The sequence below is a fragment of the Passer domesticus genome, chromosome 3 (assembly GCF_036417665.1).
Source record: "Passer domesticus isolate bPasDom1 chromosome 3, bPasDom1.hap1, whole genome shotgun sequence".
Lineage (NCBI taxonomy): Eukaryota > Metazoa > Chordata > Aves > Passeriformes > Passeridae > Passer > Passer domesticus.
The window spans coordinates 33,263,379-33,284,005 of record NC_087476.1 but is presented as its reverse complement, the minus strand read 5'-3'; the positions used below and the strand labels follow the sequence as shown (position 1 = coordinate 33,284,005).

Genomic DNA, 20,627 nt, shown 5'->3' with positions numbered 1-20,627 from the left:
AAAACACATAAATTCTCTAACTTCAACATCTCTCACTACTTTGACAGGAAAGTATAAGCATCAAAATTACCTGCATCAAAAGAAACTCCATTGTGGGTATATTTTAAAGGTATTTAAGTGCAGAATTTCTCCTAGAACCTTTATGGTGATCTAGATGAAGGTGCTTTACCAGCATTTCAGCAATGATATACTGCTATTTCAGTGTGAACTGGGATACTGTGCAGCTGCATAATTATGCTAACAGCCTCAGCCTCCCCAAAAACACAACCATAGCTGCACAAGGGCAGTTTCTAAGCCTGATCCTCATACTAGAAGCACCTGTGAAAGACACCAAAAGGCCAGCAGGAATGTATAATGGTCCTCATACCTCAGATATATTAGCTGCCATAAGTAGAAAGAGTAAACCTTCTTAAAATGACTTTTTGTTATTTTCTTCATAAAACATGGCATATGCTAACTTAGGAATTAATAAACACTTATAATTAACTGCCAGAAAGTAAATCCAAGTAAAACAGGCAAATCAACTAAACCATGGTGTAAGCTGAAAGATTACTGAAAGGATTCCCAACAGTGCTATGGATTAAAAAGGAACAATGTAATCACTGAATACCTATAGGAGTAGTAAGTAATGCTGAAGCTCTGCAGAAGGATGTTTTATTAAGCCCTTAACCTCTCAGAATGAGACCTCAAAAGCTGCATGGACATATTAAACCTTAAAAAGGTCTGTTCTGACTCTTCTAAGGCAGTTGAAAACCCGTGAGGGACACAGGCTATATAAGCAACACGCGAGAAGACAGCCTGTGATCCATGTGAGAAATAACCTTCATTTGCTCCATGGGGCCCATTGACAAGTGACTCACACTGTCTGGAGCTGAAGGTAGGGCAGCCATGGATGGTACAGCCCACATGGGGAAGGACCCTTTCTTTAACATCAGAGCAGGCCTGAATTGCCTGAAGATGCTCATTACAGCCCTGTAAACCAGCAGCCAACCAGCAGGCAGGCAGCTGTTGTGGCAGAGACCTTTTTGGGTCCCTGCCAGGAATATTCTCCCTCCTAAGCACCACAGGCAGTCTTCACTAACCCCCAGACACTTCTTTGTCTCAACAGTTTGTCCAAGGAAGGTTCTGTGTTTGTTCAGGTGAGTCATCATCTCTCAGCACCATTTTCAAATGCTGGTATTCTCCTGAAGATTCTTAATCCCAGTACTTCAATTAGCTCTAGAAGCATCACTACTGTAAGACCATGGCTTTTTCACTCTTTGTTAATAAACTGGTAAGAAAAACAGAGCAGAGAGGGACTCAGAAATGGAAAATAATGGCATAAGAAGAAAGGCTGCACTTGTGGCTCTGACAATGACTGACACTCAGCTAATCCACCAACACCATCTGTTTAACCTAACCTCTGTAAAGTAATACTTAATAATAAAAAGCTGTCTTCAAGTACTATTAATCATTTTACTTTCAGAATTATTAAGTCCTGATTAGTATGGTTTTTTCCACATTTTTACTCATTAACAAACCTGGATTCACCTACTGAAAAAACTGTGAAGGTTAAATGGTGAGCCAAGTCTATGTTTGAAAGAGCACAAAACCCAGTGGACTGATTCATTTTAAAAGGACCTGAATATTTAAGAACCACAAGAGATTATCCACCAGAAGCAATCTCCCTGATGTTTGGAAATATCTGCATTGCAAAATATATTTAAATCCTACTGACACTTACTTTCATGTGTAGTGGGGGAGAAGAAGCATCATGCTTTTAGATAAAGTAGAAGTAAATTTTAAATAGGAGAATTTTCCTAGTGATGTCTGCAATTACAATCTATGATCTCAAAATATTCAAATGTGAAACAAAAAATGTTACAAAAATGCATAATTGTCCTATAAAAATTTTAAGAACTCACTTTAGCACAGTAGTTTCTTAAGAGATTATTGAGAAGTATGATCTCAATGACTCAGTGTTGTGTCATGAGTGGTAGGAGTTCAAAGTGGGCATCCCTGGCTTTTCCTGTAACACAGATGAGATAAAGGATTCTCCAAAAACACCCTGCCTTTGATCTTACTATTAGAAGGAGAGGAAGTCTGTGCAGATTTGGGCCACGTGTAAAGACACTAAATCCATGGGTGAGGACATAAAAATTCTAATCTCAATAAAGGACATCACACTGCTACCAGCAGTAGATGCAGAGGCTGAAGGAAAACAACACAAGCTCAGTGAAAATGAGAATTTCATACCCAGGCAGGAGCTGAATTCACTGGTGACCTAAGGGGTTCCATTTGGAAAAACTCTGTGGACATTCTGCCTCCCACAGAGAAGGGACACCACCATTCACTGGTTTTGGCAAAGCAGAAGTTCTCTTTTTCTGCACCATGCTTCACCACTAGCAGCACGTTACTACAACCCTCTTGTCACTGTCCCAGGCAGCTCTACCCAGGGAGTGCTGCGCCTTTGCTGGGGTCAGTGGAGCAGTGCTGTCCTGCCCCTGTGCAAGGAAGTGGCTTCCACTGTCAATAGGACAATGGGCTCCCACTGCCCCACTTCAAAAGGCAACTATGTGCACAAATATAATTTTGACTGTAGCATTTAAAATTATGAAACTTGGTGCTTTCCAGAGCTGCTAATCATGCTTTATTAACACACAGAATTCTGGCAGCATCAGTAGCTGATCAAAACTGACTAAAAACTGAGTACTAAAACTAGTAGGACATGGAGACAGTGCACATGAATCATCAGCAATGCAGAGATGCTCATTCCCTCTGGAGAAGTTGAAAAGCCAAAAATACAGATGGTAAATCCCATCATTGAGGGTATGAAATGTTACCAAAAAAGACAAATGCCAGTTAGGAAGAAAAAATATATCTCAGGATGGTTTAAAGGGATAAAGAAGGGACAGGAGGATAAAGAAGGTAAGTAAAAAGCTATTTCAAGGCTTTTCAACAGGATAACAACTAGCTGACCGCTTTAGGCATGGTTCCTCACCCTTAAAGTTGGTGGCAGGTCCATCACCCACCAGGCAATCTGAGCAGGATACAGCCTCTCTGTTTAACACCACAACAGTTACAAAATTCAATGTGCTCAATGAGCTGCTAGGGAGTGGATTAGCTGACTTAATAAGCTCTTGCTTTGTTGAAAATAAACTGAAGCCACTGTGGGTGAGCTGCTTGCCTGTAGCTCACCTATAAACAAGCAAAATCTTGTTTGCCTTGTGTGGCCTAAAGCTCTGGTTTGGTTTCTCAGCTCCTGCTGAGAGACTCTAAACTGGGACTGAGAGACAAACTGTGGCTGCAAAGGTCTTCAGGACCAAAGTTACCTCAGAGGGTAAGGGGAGAAAGGGTAGGAAGGCTGTGAAGCTCACTGTGGTGGCAGGATGCTTGGTACTAGATGTGTTAGCAGACACATGGAATGCACTTCCAGAGCATACTGAAGATGCTAAAGGTTTCCACCAGAAGGATCAAGTTCATGAAAGAAAAATGTAGTAAGAATTACTAAATATGTTAAAGTGACATTTATTTCAGAAAAATAACTAGAGACATTGAAAATACTCAACCATTTTATATCTTGACTTCCTTGTGGTCTTTCCTAAGCTTATGGCCACTGTTGGAACAAAACTGGGCTTGATAGACCTTCAGTCTCACAAATGGAAGACCATTTATGCTAATCTTAAGGCGTATCATACACTAACTTTTAAAATATCATAGAATCAGAAAATTACTTGGGCTGGAAGGGACCTCAAAGATCATCTAGCTCCAACCCCCAATAATCAGCAAGGCCATGTGTCTGTTAAGTATGATGGTAAAGGGAAAAAAAAGAAACCAAAACACAAAACAACCCAAGCCTCCAAGCCTCACACTTCCACAGCTTTGTTTCTAAAATTTGAATCTTTGCAGCTTATCCTGGAAATAAAAGATGCTGTAGCTGTTTTGCACCTCTTTAAAACCAGATTAATCAAAGGCAGGAGAACTTCGTTAATGTCTACATTACACAGTAATCCCAAAGACCATCCACTGCCCAAATGCTACAGAAAACTAACACCAGCTTTGAGACACTGGACAAGTGTTCAGGAAATCTGACACAATCATTCAGGAAATCTGACACAAATGTCTTAGGTTCTTCTGGCCTTCATGTGGGTTTTATGGCAATTTACTACAGTAGGAAAACCACTGGTCCTTGGGAATTTTCTCCTCTTTAGAAATCCCTCTTCCAGGGTGAGTTCCAGGGTAGGTTCTTCTCTCAACAATGGCCAAGTTCACAAAGCTCAAGCTGGCTACAGCATTAGCTGTATCCCAGCTGTGATGATCACTAGACCTTAAGTGTGATGTATTCCTTAAGTGTGATGTATTCCCGGAAACCAGATCACTGTAGTGATGTAATTACAGACAGTGCCATAATTAATTTGGCTCAGGATTTTGTTAAGCAGGTACACTCAGGATTGTTTAAATAAACACTGTCACTGCTGGGAGAAACTATTTACTGCACACCAAAGTTTAAATTGGCAGTACTGCAGATCAGCATAAATAATTATTTGGGCTTCAAGGAACATAGCAGAAATGTGAAGGCATTGGATCAAAGTAAAACATGAACACAAAGTAGATTTATAGTTAGCAATTTTACCTTCACTAATGCACTGAAATAAGAAGAACATTACATCTAATGAACTTTCAAAGACAGCAACTGTGAATACAAGTTTTTCCAGCAAGTTTCTTTAAACAAGCAAGTTGGTTTTGTTGCTGTTTGCTTTTAGTTGGCAACAAGAGTGAGCTCGTTAAACATCTCAGACAAATCTTTATTGCTTACCACACCAAGAAGCAGAAAAACAAGAAACCCACCCAAATGTAGCTTGCATAGCTTTTCCTAAAAATTTTTTAAGTGCATTGATTACTGGACAACACTTACTGATTACTCCATTGTCATGCTGCTCAAATGTATATCTTTGTCAATATTTTTAACATAAGATTATAATCTCTCTGTTCTTATAAAAGGGGCAACACAATTGTTCCTTCAAGTAATAGTGAGGAACTCCTAATTTAAACACATTGAATCAGCACTTTGCTACTGACTGAGTTAATACTGTATGCCATTGAGAATGAACTGTTAACATCCTCCCTGAAAAGGGCAGTTCAGTTCTCCAGAACAGATGACATTCATTTACTGATCTGATTAGGATTACAATGGAAAACTCTAATGCAGCACAGCTCTCCTTGGAGAATGTGAGTCTCTTTTAATATTATATAAACATACAAATAAAAGCAGATCTTGTCTGTACAACACAGAAAAAGCTAAACATGACAGTTTTCATTACCTAACCTTCTGATAAGATCTTTGCACAGGACTTTTAAAGAGCTTATAAAATTGACTCTGCAAAGCAACTTGTTACTCCTCTACTAAAGGCCAGATGTTTATTTTGGTAATCTGTCTAGTTGTAGCCTTCCAGAAACAAAGGCTTTAATAAAAGGGAGCAGATGTCAGCCACAGCTCTATTGTTTGGACAGTACAGGACAAACTGAGGCTGATGTGATGTTTGCCATTCATGCAGCAGTGGTGCCAGGGTACACAGACATCAACAGTCTAAGAACTGATATCCCTCACCTCCAATGCAGGGAGTCCAAATGCAACAGGACTTCCCTTAGACAAGCACTGAAGAAATCCAGTGCCTAGTGCCCATCTGGGGAAGGGGAATAATCAGGGCAGTTAGTGTCAGAATCTGTAAGTACTATGGATGGTAAGAGCTGTCACCTCCACCTTTTGTGCACCTTCCAGCTCACTGTATCATTTTACAAATTGTTTGGATAAGAATATTGTCAAATCAGACCACAACAGGAATTGAGAAAGGGAGAGATGGAAATACCAGGGAGTTAACTATGGTAGTCAGCCTGTTACATGAGGTAATGACTAAAAGACACAAAATGTTGCACAGTAGCTCTGCATGCACATATTCTAACTGGGACCCAAGTGGAACAGCAGTGGACTGAATTACTTATTTCATCCTGGCTGTTCTCTGACAACAGCCATGGCCTTTTCTAGATATTATTCCAAAATACTGCTTTATCTGTATTCTGTGCAATACTATGTGACTTCAAAGTATTACTGCCACTCACATATAATTTATCCTCTATTTAAGAACTTGCCTTTTAAAAAGACTTTAGTTAAAGTAGTCCAACATCTTCAACAATAAAACCTGTTTTTTCAAGAAAGCAAGGTACAATAGGAAGTTTCTGTTCCATGGAAAGGAGAATTAGGATCCCAAACAAAATTTTTAATAATTATGTCACACTTGCTGATAAGTTTTGCAGACTATCAGTGTAATAAATATAAAAATGAAAAAGAAATGTGCAGTATTTTCTACTATACCCTGTAAAAGTAACAATTCTAATTTTGCACCAGTCCCTTTTAAGTGTTCTAAAATACATAAGCACCCTACATTATTATATTTAGGAAATAAAAAAAGTCTGCAAACAGAGTAAGGTATCTTCAGAGACATCTTTGATGCCTATCATCTTTATGTGAAGGGATCATTTACAAAATATCTGCTACTTCACTTTGAAACAGCTATTAATGAAGTTTATTTAGTCCAAATAAAAACTGTGGTGCTCAACAGGATTGTACTCTCTTCACTACAGGGTAAACAGCAACACTATTACACATTACTGAAATGAGTCCTGACTCTCTGAGGAAAATAAAATTCTTAGATTATTTTATTTTTACTTAGTTGCTGAGCTTCTATTTTTTAAGCCACGACACTGGGCAAGCTGGCTACTCTAGACTTGGCCTTTGGTACCACATTTCCCTTTATAAAGTATATATTACAAAGAACTAAAACTCTTTTCCTCAGGATACAGAAAAGCAATGGAGAAGTGGATGGCAAAAGCATAGGCATAGTCTGGAAGTTGTAACTGGCCCTTGTGAATGATCTGAGGAGAATCCTCTCAACATGAAGAAGACTCTTGGGCAGGGGTTGCTTTCCAACACCAGCTCTGCCTTCTGTATTTCTTGCTTGAGACAAAGCCTTAACCAGGAAAATAAACAGTGCATGTCACTGGCCTCAAGTCACATTCAGCCTGGGGTTTGTGGGTGCCCATGAGCCAAAAACTGCTGCAATACAACTGCAAAAGGTAATTAGGAACAATTTTACACAGTGCTTAAATTTGCCATACAGGAAACTCTACTTCCGATGGCAAAAATAACTAGTCAAGAAAGTTTTAGCATTATTAACCATTAACAAATGTTGCATGATCTCCGAGCAATTCACATTATCTAGCAAAATTATCCCTCTTCTAAAAGTAGACCGGGACCCAAAAAATACTAAGTGTCAATCAGATGAGACATCTCCAAGGGTGCAGAGAATCAAATGTAGATTTGCTGGATACCAAATTAGCCTCACAACTCCTCTAGCCCCTAAAGTGAACACTCTACAGCAGACATGCTAAAGTGAATTCTGCCACATCGTTTGAGCATCTAGAGACAGACTTCTAGCTCTCTGTACCTGTAGGCACAAGAATAATAACAAACTCTCCAATGGCAGGCCACGGCAGAAAATCTGAGGTGGCCTCTAGCCAGTTTTAAGTTTTCTTCTTTCTTTTATCAGTGAGCAGTTAATTAGTTGTAATGTGACACCTATAAAAAGGGAAGAAAAAGAAACATGCATGCATCTTTTCATGATCTTAAAAAAACCCAGAACAGAATGATACATAACAGGGCAAAGAAATCAGGGCTACAGTAATTGTCTGTGTACTGAATAGTTTCCCAAGAACACTGCATCTCTTTCAGAAGCCTATTTCATTTCTTTCTTGTCTATATGCCTTTGCTGTTTTGTTGGAGTTGACACCCATATATTACATTTCAGGAGAGAACAATAAATATCACATATCTCTGTCTCTACTGCTGCCCACTAGGCTCTCTATCAGGAATTACCATAACACTCTAAACCATACAAACAGCTTCAAAGGGAAAAAAAAAAAAAAAAAAAAAAGGAGTCAGCCTGCTATGTAAATATTTTCCCTTTGGCTCAAATTCCCACCTGGAGATAGATTTCCTTTTAATTTCGGTTGGCCTAAATTTCAGACAATCACCTTCAGTGGCAAATTTCTGCATATAAAACTATCACTGTTCAAAGTGCTAACTTGCAGCTTCACAAGAGTGCAGTTCCACTGGGAAGTGGCTATTTCCAGTCTTCTAAAAGATCCAGGAATCACTTCTAATCTAAGAAAAGTTGTGTACTCAGCTGTGGAGAAGTCAAGAAGAGGGAGGTGTGAAGCACTGGCCTAATTTCAGGCATTCAGTTTTCCAGCATTTCTGGCTTTCTGCTTAAATATCTGGGCTGCTGCAGGGCACTGCTGCCTGGATAGAGAATCTTTTAAAAGGATGTTATGTAGACACTCACATACCCAAGGAGCCATGTCATTGAAGAACATGGAAACAAGGAACAGGCAGACCAGGCCGCCAGAACTGAAATGGCTGCAGTGGACCTGGATTGGGAATGTAAGGACAAGCTTACACAGCCCAGTGGGCCTGTGACACACCAGGACACATAGGAGGAGATGCAATGCAGAGACAGACTCATCACCAAGGGAGGAACCTGACCACTGAAGTCACTGAACAGGTTATCCATGAGTGAGAAATGTGTACCACAAGCAAGCCAGGTGGGTAAAGCCCATCTGCTGTGGAGAACAATGGCTGGGAAAGACACTATGGGATTATTTTCTTGGATGAATATAATCCACAATTTGAGTGGCATTTCATAGCTGTAGGTCAAAGTGCTATAGCAGGAGCTACTCAATCTAACTGAAGATGAGCTCTGTAAGAAACTGGGCAAGACAAAACTGATTCCAGGGCCCAACAGCACAAAACAACCTATCAGATCTGATTAAGCCTCTACTCCAAATTAACCCCACTTTACTATTCTTTATGCAAACTGCATGAGTTTTCTCCAGAAGCACGCACTGGACACAAACATCTCCTCACTCTTACATAGCACTAACTAGAGCAAGATAACTATACTAATTTCAGATTTACACTACTGCAAATTTGAAAAGCAGGATCATGTGTCTGATTTGTCTGAAAGGTAGACTCTGTTCTCACACACAATTTTATAGCAATGTCACTAAGATGAAACAACAGACTGTAAAGTCATGAAAATATGTAAATTATCATATTGTTGGTGCTATAACGTAGCACTTACTTATCAGTAAAATTATTTGTGTTCATGTGTGCTTGCAGCTCTTATCTTGCTCACAGGAAATAAAAATTGTTCCTGCCAAGTACTTTATTTCAAAATCTATTAGCATAACTTGTTACTGAAAAACTGGGAGTGCATCTCAGAAGACTAAGAAAAGGAAGAGATAAATTAATGATTAATGAGTGTATCTGCAATTACATCAACTCAGAAAAACCACAAGGTCTTGCTCACACTTCAAAACACGGAGTTTGTCTCTTGGTACCAGAGGAACCCTCCCCCTGTGGTACAAGGCACTCTGTGAACAAGTAAACACTGATCATCTTTTGGTACCTTTCTCCCCTCCTACAGGAGCTGCCAGATGCTCAGTTGGTTGACACAAATTCATTTTGGATACTTACTGAAACCATGAAAGACAAACTTCCTCTAGCCTGCAGTTACATCCTGAAAAGTGATTACTTCAAATGGTGATGTCCTAGCCAGGAAAATCTAGTCTTAGATAAACCCCTTGTGCACATTGCTGAGGTTTTTTATTAAGGAGAAAATAGTGAGAAAAAATATCCCAAAACTATTAATGCTAATACTAACATAGAAAAACCAGTACAGCTATGAACATAACATCGAGTCATGGACTCAAACTCGATGCTCATGAACTTCTACTGAAATAACATGACAAAAATAAAAAGTGTACCTATTTTGCTTTGCACTGTCTAGCCCTCATACCTTTAGAGGAACAGCAATGGGCCTGACCAGTTTGTATTGTAAGTAAGTGAACTGGCAGCAACAATGCATAAAACAGCATAAGTACATAGAAAGTCTCCTGATAAGACTGTAGAATGCAGAAAAACATACAGAGTTTTTTAATAGATAAAACCGGATTAAAAATTGCCTGGACACGAATCAGAAATGATAAGCTACAAATTTCATTAACTCAACTAACAGAAAACTCAGTATTTTTTCAGTTTAAGTTACTTAATAGAGATTATGCTTTAGTTATTTATGTCAAGATAAACACATGAAAAGAGTCAATGTGGAAATGACAGAGACAAGATATGCATGGTTTGCTGACTTTTATCTAATTGTAATATTTTATCCCCCCTTCCAGCACTGACCTCCTTTGCCTTCTGCATGTTTCGCCTCCACTCTATTACCTAAGGACTTTATTAACTAATGCAGCAGGTTAACTCATTAATGTTGGAGATCCTGCACATACTTTCTCCTTCATCCTAGAAAATATAGTTTCTTTCAAAGCATGTTTGCTCTTTAAAGATGTTCATGCAGACAGTGAAGTCCAGTAATAGGATTAACTCTGCTCAACCAAAATGGCTATCAGCTCAGCAGACAGATTAATGAGATCATCTCACATGTTGCATGACATCTTCTGCCTTGCTAATTCCAAATAGCAACTTCTAAGACTAGGTTAAAACACTCTGTAAAAGCAATCTGAAAGGGTAAGAAACAACAGTTCTAAAATGTTGTGTTTCCCAGGCAAACTACAATGACACAAAAGAATGTAAAGGTTGTTATTTGTAAGTGAGGGGCTGATCCATAAGCAAGGCTAATAATCCCTTCCACATCCCAGATCCATTTCTTTGATTGACTTACCTTACCTGGAAATAAGAAGATAAGAGTTATATTGCTGAGGTAAACAAGTAAGGCCAATACAAAGCACATGGGAAGGATGTTAAATACTTTGCTTCAAGAAACCAGTTAGCTGCTGCATCATATCCAATCTCTTTGTTGCAGAGGATCCTAAATCACTTTTTATATCCTTCCTGCATTAAGCAAACAATTGCACTGCAGTCAACAGGCTCTCAACAGATCTGAGCAGCACAGTTCAATCCAGCAGGGACTAAGCCAGAACCACTTTGGATGTACATATCAAAGGCTACTGCTTCATCTTGCACTGGTGGATGGAGAAGTTTACACCAAGAAAACAGCCCACCTATCAACCTGTTGTCAGATTTACAGCAAATAGTGTTCATTTATCCTAAACACTCTGATTGCATAAAGACGCTCTGAGCATAAATGAAATTTACACCGTGACAGCAGCAGAGAAACAGCTTAATTACAATAACAATAAAACTCAATCTAGCCAGTGTTCTCATTTACTGTGCCAAAGACAGACTTCCTACTGATTTTTTGTGCTTGGACTAGACCCAAGCAGCAAGAATACCACGAATGCCCAGCTTACAGGCACTTTACCATCAACAGGTCATACATGAAGCTTGTGACATTTCTGATTTTTACATTCCTGGAGGGAATCCCCTAGTCAGCCCCATTTTTTACAGAAAAATGACCGTAATTTTCCCTGTATGATCATTACCTGATCCTATTGCCCCATTAATTCAGATTCTACTAGAAAAAGCTCAACAGCAAGTCCCATGTTTAAATGGCCACCTGAGTGTACTAATATATTATATATAACGTAATATAATATATATATTAATATATTGAGAACAATAATAGCTGCTTACCCCACAGTACCGATCATCACTGAATATCTGTGGTGGCAGTGGATTGCCTTGTGCAGGCTGCCTGTCCTCAGGAATGTTTTTATACATCCATTGTCTCTTCTCCTCTGACATGGTGATATCCACTTCTTCGAACTCTATGCGGTTGGCTTCTAGAAACCTCACCACATCCTGCTGCCTCTTCTTTATCTAGATGGAAGAAGGAAAATTAAAAAACCTAGAGTCAGAGCAAGTCCATAACACAGATATGCTTACAAATCTGAGAACATTCCTCCTCTCCCATGCCACTTTCATAGTATGGGAAGTCACAAACTCAGAAAGACAAAGGGACGAAGGAGAGGGTTTTTTTTCAGTTTTAAATTCATAAAAGTTAAACATTGCTGTTTCTTTACATGTTGACAAAGGTTATACTTCTTCACCTCACTTGTATAAGGCTGTCTGTTTAATTTAGGTTTGGTAATTTCAGCCTTTACCCTCTAAAGATATTTTTAGAAAGCAAATTGTAAGGATCTCTTCAGAAGTAGAAGTTAAAAGAGGCAGTTGGTTTTCAAAGACATTAGGGGGTACATTTTTAAAGTATACAGGCACCTAAAAATGCAAGGTAAATAACCTGGCAAGTCCCAGAAGAATTTACTCCTGAAAGTGTTCATTGAGATGAGCAAGTCAGTACATCTGAAAAAAACCCACCCCAGCTACACACATTTTTGTTTCTCTAGACACCTACACATTTTTTAAATGCAGCTCATCAGTTTCCTGAGCAAGGCTTGTTGAATATTTAGCTAAGAATGTCTGTCAGCATAATACACATGCCTGAAAGTAAGCATGACGTCATCTCTTGAAAATGAACTTTTTTGAAAAAAACAAAAAAAACCCCCAGAAAACAAAAAACAAAAAAAAAAACCAAAACCAAAACAAAAAAAACCAACAACAACAACAAAAAAAAACACACACAAAAAAAAAACCCCAACACACACAAAACAAAGCATGAGGTTTGTATTAAATGTATGGGGTTTCTGCCCCTCAAAGAGATTATCATCTTCATACAAAGAGGCAGAACACTGAGAACACTGGCAGTTTTTATCTCATTGTAGTTAAGATTTGTTGGACCCAATGATCTTAGAGGTCTTTTCCAACCTTAACAATTCTATGATATTAAGATATCAGCCCTTAAGAGCTAGCTGGGCTTCAAGAAGATACAGTCAGGTAAACCTCTGCCTCAAACAGGACTTTATATCAAGACAGCAACCTTTGAAATTAAAGTCTGTGTACTTTTTGCATCAACCTGATGAAATTAATACTTTCTGAAAGGAACTATAAATTATGTGCCATATTTTTACAGCTATCATCACAGTGTTGTTCGAAAAAGAAATTCAGCTTTAATAATTTTACAGTATTCCTGGAGTGTCATATCCATGCAGTTGCTGGCTGGCATAAAGCCCAGGTGGATGAATCATGCCTGTGGGTATCATACGACCTAGATACTATTTGGAAATCAGAGGATTTTCAAAATGCATGTGCTAGTTGCTCCTGTCACACAACCGAGTCTACCTATCTAAATATATCACAAAAATACATAAGTTTGGAAGTAATACTGATGGAATTCTTACTTCCTTGAAATAAGGCAGCCATCCCCAGAAACTACAAACACAAAGCTTTGAAACAATTGCCGTCTTTTTTAAGAAGTGGATTGCACAGTAAATTTGTGTTGCAGTGTCTTATTCTTTTTCCTTTATTTGCACACACTAGTACAGTTTTTTAGGCATATGTGAAAAATAATTTTCATGGAGAAGGCAGCTCCTAAACTTGCATGCAAGTAATGCGTTATTATCAACAGCAAAATTACTGGATCATCATCATTGGTGGTACCAAAGGCAACACGCTTTTTACTACGTCCCTAAAAACTCAAAGTGTAGGAGTGAAAGACAAAAACATTTTCCTCTGTCTTTCAACAAGAAGCTGCAAAAGAACACAAAAGAGGCAGAGACAGAGATACTCTTAATACAAATATTACATACATGGTTAAACAGAAAAGAGATGTCTAAAATTATCTGTGGGAGAGGTCACTTCCTTATGGTGAAGTGCTACCAAAACTCACATGAAATCCCTCCTGCACTGGTCAGAGCAGTGAGCAAAGTCCAGAGTGGCTGGGCCAGCCCTCGGGCCCCAAGGCCAATCGGCATCCTCCAGCCAAAGCTATTAAACCTTCAGCCTCTCAAAGCTGCTGCTTGCAAACTGCACACTGGGAATGATCTCTGGCATGGTGCAACATCTAAATCATGGCCACAGGCTGCTTGTGAGACACTAAGTTAGCCTTGGCCAAAGGTGACTGTGCCAGCAACCATTCTTCAAACAGTTCCAGAGTGCTCCATTCTCAGAGCCAGGACATGCACCAGTACAGGTGTTTCCTCATGGACCCATTTTCATCTGCTGTCTCCCTGTAAACTGAGCAACTTAGATTTAGTCAGATCCCTATCATTTTACAGTTCACACCATTAGAATTCTCCCACAAGCATAAGTTTCCTAATGCCTCATTTTATTTTTATAAAACTAATTAAGATGTTGAAGTGAAGTAAATTGGGGTTTTTGGTTTTTTTAGCCATAAGCCTCACAGTTCTCCACATGACATCTGTATGAGTTATCAGCTGTGGATGTACCAGCTGCATAAACCTAAACAAAATAGCCTGAAAATTTCAAGCCAAAAAACTAGCATTTTCTCCTCCCCAATTTATTTGATTCAGGCCTATAAACTGAAACAACAGCATTAGTTGTATTTAAAATCCTATTAAATTACGCCTTGTTGTTTAAGAGGGATGCTCAGAGCATCTGTCACAACAGAAGCCAGCTGATTGTTCCCCAAGAAAACCACAGGACCTTTGTCTCTGTCTACAGCTGGATCTGTGCCTCAGAAGTGCGTCAGCCTCTCAGTGCTGCCTGCAGCTCTCATCTGGGCTCCCCCGGAGCCCCAAGAGCTGCCAGCGTTTGGCCACGGCAAACACGGAGCAGAGGCAGCATGGCACAAGGAGCAGCATCAGCCCCTGCCGCCTCACCAGCCTGTCCTGTCAGCAGCCCAGTGGAGAAAAACACATCCTCATCTGACAAACTACAGAGGTGGATAATACTCTCTGTAAAGTATCTTGATGCTACCAAGGTTTCTTGCATTTGATGACACTGAAAGGAACCTGGGGAAAAAAAAAATCTCATTGTCAGAGGTACCACGTTAAGAATAACTTGGTTTGTAGCTATTCATACACCAATTTGGGAAAGTGTTTGTAGTCTTACAAAACAGACTACTTCAGCATCAATTTATTTTGGGTTTAATATCTTTCATCACACCAGAAGACACTACAAAATACACCTTCAAAATATACATCCACTGTGAAGGTTCAGAGGAACCTTTATGTAACATGATCCTAATCTATCTGTAAATGTAGTGAGAAAAGTGATAGAATTAATGGCCTGCTATTATAGTCCAATGTTTGCCTCCCCTATTTTTAGGAGGGCAATTCTTTTCTGAACATCATTTATCTGGGTTTGGTTTTAGTGTTAATCTATATTTCTATTCAGAAAACTAAGACAGGAAAAAAATCCCCAGAGACAACTCAATTTGATCCTTGTATTCAGAGATGGTATCTTTATTAGGATTAAAAAGCAGCAAAAATAGGATATCCATTATGATACATAAAATTGCTAAAATGAGCTAATCACTTAATCAGTAACCCAATTTATAAAGGAAGTCTACGGTAACTAAAGTATTCTGTCTTTCTGTCCTAGTTTTTCTTTCTTTATCCTGATTTGCAACAGGTAACAGGAGGCTACATTTTCAAACTGCTTTGGAGAAATATTTCAGACATACTCAGGCCAGTCCAGGTGGGACCACTGGGATTATCTGTTCTGACTCTCAGCATCCCTGAATTAATTCCTCTTAAGAGTAAAGGGTTTCTTCAGATTTCTTTTCCCCTCTAAGCTCCATTCCTGTACTGACAATAACAGTGAGCTGGTCTTTGCAAATTGTTCCCACAGTTGACTGTCTTGAAATATTTGCTTGCATCTGTTCAGAATCCACCTCACTTCAGCCACTTCACTTTTCATACCTTTGCCCAAACTAAAAATGGTTCTAAGATTTCTGTTTCCCACACAAATAAAATCAGATCTCCCAGCTAACCTGAACACTGATCTCTGGCAGCAAGAGACATCATATTGCTCATTCAGTAGCAGAATGAGAAAATGAGGATGTTACCGTTACCATCACAAATCATGTCCAGGTTGGAGCAGAAGTTTAGAAAAATCAGATTACATCCTCTATACAAAGTTCCCTGGAAGCTTCTCATCACTTCCAACAAGTAAACGTTTCCTTCTTTTTTGCCCTGTCTATGCTTCCTGAACCTGTTTTCAGAAGTTCTCCTGTCCTAGAAAGACTTCCCTACTGATGGCTGCTGAACCAGAGGAGCATAGCATGTGGTCTCTTCATTATTGAAACCGGTTGCACCTCATCATTCTGTACTGTTTTAACCAAGATATTCAATACCTTGCAAAAATCTTAGTAGTCCACTATTTGGCTAACTCAGACAAGATAAATTAATATTACTTCTACTCTACTGTATTCAAGATTATTCCAGTCACAACACTAATAGGAACTGTGCCATGATGAAAGAGAACTTCTCTGCCTTTTTTTCATTAGTCCAGTTAATATAAATGGGACAAAGCAGACCCATTCTCAGTTTCAAATTTCCTCACAGTGTCAACAGGAGGAATGTTGCTGAGTGTCTGGTTCTCACAAAGTGGATGTGGAAGCTTGGTTTTCTGCTGTAGACCCCACCCCCCCACCTTCTGGAGATAGGGCACTCCCTGGGTTTCTGTCCTCCTGCGTGCAAGTGGAGGGAATGACAGCAGGTACCCTCCATGAACTGGCTGGTGACTGAGATGTGCAGCACTGACTCTTTTACAGTCTCATCCTCTTGGAATTGAAGGAACTCACAGCCTAGCCTGAACTGTCCACTTCTTCCAGACAGATACCAAGAACAAATAACCATCTTTCCAACACAAAATCCCACCCCAAAAAATATTCAGACCGCACATGGTGAGTGAGAACAAAGCCTTGTGAGGTTATTTTCTAAGCTGGCTTGTCAAACCACAAGCCCATTTTAGAAGCCTGACATTTAAAAAACAAAAATTGAATGCATGTCTCAGTTCATCTCAAATACTTCTTGCATAGCCTGGCACACCTGTGCCTCTAAAGACAGAGATGGTCCTGCTAATTTTCTTCCTTTTTTTAAAATTTGGTTACTCTTTGCACACACCTGCCCCACTCCAGAATGGCATCAGCAATGTTATCTACCCACTGACTCAGCCAGAAACTGAATGTGTTGCATTTGGCAGGGGCACCTTTATGGTGCAGTTTGATGATCCAACTCAGCAGATCTCACTGCTGGCTGTCACTGAGATGACACAATGTTCCTCCCTCCTGCCAAGCAGCTCCTGCAGCTTTCCTCACACAAGCATAATGCAGGAACCAGGGGAACAAGGGAAGGAGCATCAATAACGTCAGCACCACAGTCTCATCCATTTATATCAGGAACAAAACTGCATCCTAAGAAAATGGCTCAGCCGTGGCTAAAGGTACAGGTATCTGAAACATGAACTGCATAAGCAGCATCTGTGTTACATAAACACAAGCTCAACTCACTCCCACAACTGAAAACATAGTATGTGAGCCTCTGCTTTTACAAGTCATGCAAACATAACCAAAGGGACTGTTGCAGTGTAAAACACAGATGAAATATAGCTACTGCAGAGGATTACTTATCTTCACTTCTCACACAGACGTGGCTCAACATATACTCTCAGATAATAAGGAAACACTATGCCCTAACAAACAAACTGATAGAAGCCCTAAACACATTAAAGGAACAGAATTGTAAACTGTGTTGAAACATCCTCTTCTTATGTTTCCACTATGTTTCTGCTCCCATAAAGAAACAATAAAAAACAATCCCATGCATTCATAAGCTTGAAATGCAAATCCTCATGGTCCTTTTACATTTGAGACATGTAGTGACAGAGATTTTCGGCCAAATTTCTCTTTTCTTTGCCTGACTTAGGAAAGGAGAGCATAACTGACCCCTGGCAATTTTTATTGCAGTGAAATGGCAGCACTGTGACAGAACTTTACAAAGGTTCATATGATTAATTCATTGTTCTTGGCACAGGAAAATACAACTCAGCAATGTAGATACAAAAAAAAAAAAGGATGAGAAGCTGTGATGAAGAGAAAATGGTTAATAAAGAAGAAAATTTTAAAATAAAAATAAACAAAAATCAGTGTTGCATAACTATTTCCAAAAGTAAAGTGAGTGGCTCTCCAATGTAGCAAATACCACATTGCTTCTGACAGAAGGAAAACACTGTCTTCTCATAACAGCCCTCCAAACAGCACCTGAATGCTTCATCCTCAAAAAAAATAAATGTTTCTATATCCTAAAAACTAACAACAGAACTTTTCAGCCTGAAGAGGAACAGAACAGTGTGTGAACAGGGGCCACCTGCAGCCAGCACTGCCCTGGTCTCCTGCTAGCAGCAACCTTCCGCTTGCACACAGAGACATAATTAAGGACACACAATATGAAACACTATTAAAGTGGGAGGGCAATCTGTTCAGCTCTATGCAAAATTAGTCTGCAGGTCTCTGGGAGCTGCTGAGATACTGCTTAGCCAAGGACTCTGCAGCCCTCTGCCTCTGTGCAATGTTTGTATGGTAACTTTGCATTTCTTAAATACTGGATTCTTTTCAATTAAAATTTGAGGCAGGTTTGGTTTTTAAGAGATTCTTAATCACAAGCAGTCAGCAAAGGAAAACATTTTCTATAAAGCTACAAAGACAGTTGAACTGCTCTATGCCCAATGCCTGCTAGCCTCATTTTCCTAGCCAGATGTTGCACTCTGATAAATGCATTTAAATCTATTTCTGTGTATGCACATATGTCTATCACAAGGTGAAGGGAAAAGTTTATTTTTTAAGGCAGTTTGTCTGAAATCATTGCTCTCTGTGCAAGTAACAGAGTAACATTCTGAAATACAAAGGGGTCTTTAGCAAGTATAGATACAACTATCACTGCAAAAAAAACAAGAGATGATGGGAATTTGCTCACAGGTTTACTAGGTATTGTTTCAATAAGCACAAAGGAAAAGGAGAGACAAAAATGGAAGAAACAGAAAAAGGGAAAACACCAAGAAAGGAAAAAGACAACAGCCTACAGAAAAACCACCTAGAGATAGTGCCACACAGGATGCCTTTGAGATGTGTGCAGCTGGAAAAGCCTCTGAAGTCATACCCAAATCTACTTCTTTTGAATTCTTCTGTATTTTGGGAAACAAGACTTCCCACCGATGTACACAAATAAAGTAAGTGATTCTATAATTTTCTACTTGCAGTAGGAACAATGTGTTCTTACAGCATTGAAAATCCATTACACAGAAGTCTCTGATGGACTGTAGGAAAACAGATGCTATAAACCCCAAAATTTGGCTCATTGCTTCCATGTCAAAAGAAAAGAATGCCATTGATGCTGGATTTTCCAATTAATGGTGTGAATTTTCTTCTATTGCATCAGTGTGAAACATTGCTGTGGAAATAAAAAATGGCTAAAATAAGGTGGAACTTAAAGACTGCACAGCGGGAATTGAACCAGAACCTGGAAGTCTCACTGAGGGTACAGGCAGCTCCAAATTAGGGAGACAGACTAAAAGCCAAAGGACTCCATGCAGATTGAGCAACATAGCCAGAAGATTCCCTGCCCAGCCTGGAAAGCAGCAGGTGACTGCCAGATTAAAGGTCAGGATGCAAAGCTGGTTGTTCTAGTAGGGGAGCTGGCAAAGCCTGCTGCCAATTCAGATTATAACCCACAGGAAGAATCTATGGATTTACACAATCCTGAAAACATTTCTATTTGACAAAATGCATGCTTGAAATGGTATTTTTGCTACAGATACAGGATCTTTCCTAGTCATAGGTATTTTCTTGTGAGGACACTGGGAAAGCATGTTGGTTCTTCAATGGTTCTTCACCTCTAACTAAAACAGAGGGCAGGTTACCAGAGTTTGCCCATAACTTCATCTGATTTTAAAAATGTCTCAGCCAACAGTGAACCAAAAAGTCAAAATTATTAGAATTATCTGTTAGGACCTTTTTTTTTCCTTTTCAACAAAGTGAGGATCTTAGTGGCTAGCACAAGAGACAGAAGAAACTTTGACCAGCTTGGAAGATCTCAGGGATTTGTAAAACATATCCTCAGCTACCAAGAACATCTCCTGATGGAGAAGTTCTAGTCCTGCAGGGCTAGACTATTGCTTCAAAAGTCTAACAATTCATATCTTAGCTGGCAGTTAACTTCTTTCAAGAGATAAATGGTTTTGTTTGCAATTTACCATATGTTTCAGTAGTTCAAGAGCGTGGTTTAAAAAAAAAGTGTTATTTTCATGCATTTTTCCAGCAGAAACCTGTCAAAGATGCCAGAGAATAATTTAAATCTCCTGTTTGGCATTCTACATTTAACTCCTCTTTGTACTACTCCCTTTTGTCAAAGTGGCATATTTATAGCAAGTATTTTGCATCACGAAAGAAACCCTTTCAACAAGCAACATCTATCTTCCTTTTCAAAATACATACACATAAATACAAGTATGATAACTGCAACCCTTATTATTTCAACTACTTTTCAGTACCTACTAACTAAATGCAAGTTGTTCTTTGATCTCTATGCTATATTACATTTATTCATGTTTATTTATTCTTATTTGGTTCTGAGGAATATACTTTGCTCCCCAGCAAAGTTCCAGTTCAGCAAGGTAGTGGAGAACTGTCAAGTCTAAACTATTGGAAACTCAATCCTGCATAGATGAACAGAAAGTTGATCTGTCAGTCTCACAGTTCTGCAGAGTAAGCAGAGTGAGGAATAGTTTGGTATCTTGCACATGGGACTCCAAAACT

At 39.2% G+C, this 20,627-nt stretch overlaps 1 protein-coding gene across 1 annotated transcript in view; it reads right to left on the bottom strand.

Moving 5' to 3' along the window:
* Positions 1 to 20,627, bottom strand: part of SH3BGRL2 (SH3 domain binding glutamate rich protein like 2) — a 50,531-nt gene that overhangs the window by 5,537 nt on the left and 24,367 nt on the right. The window contains exon 4 of the mRNA XM_064415768.1: positions 11,648 to 11,833. Coding sequence (XP_064271838.1) covers positions 11,648 to 11,833 — 186 coding nt within the window. The remainder of the gene's footprint in view (positions 1 to 11,647; positions 11,834 to 20,627) is intronic.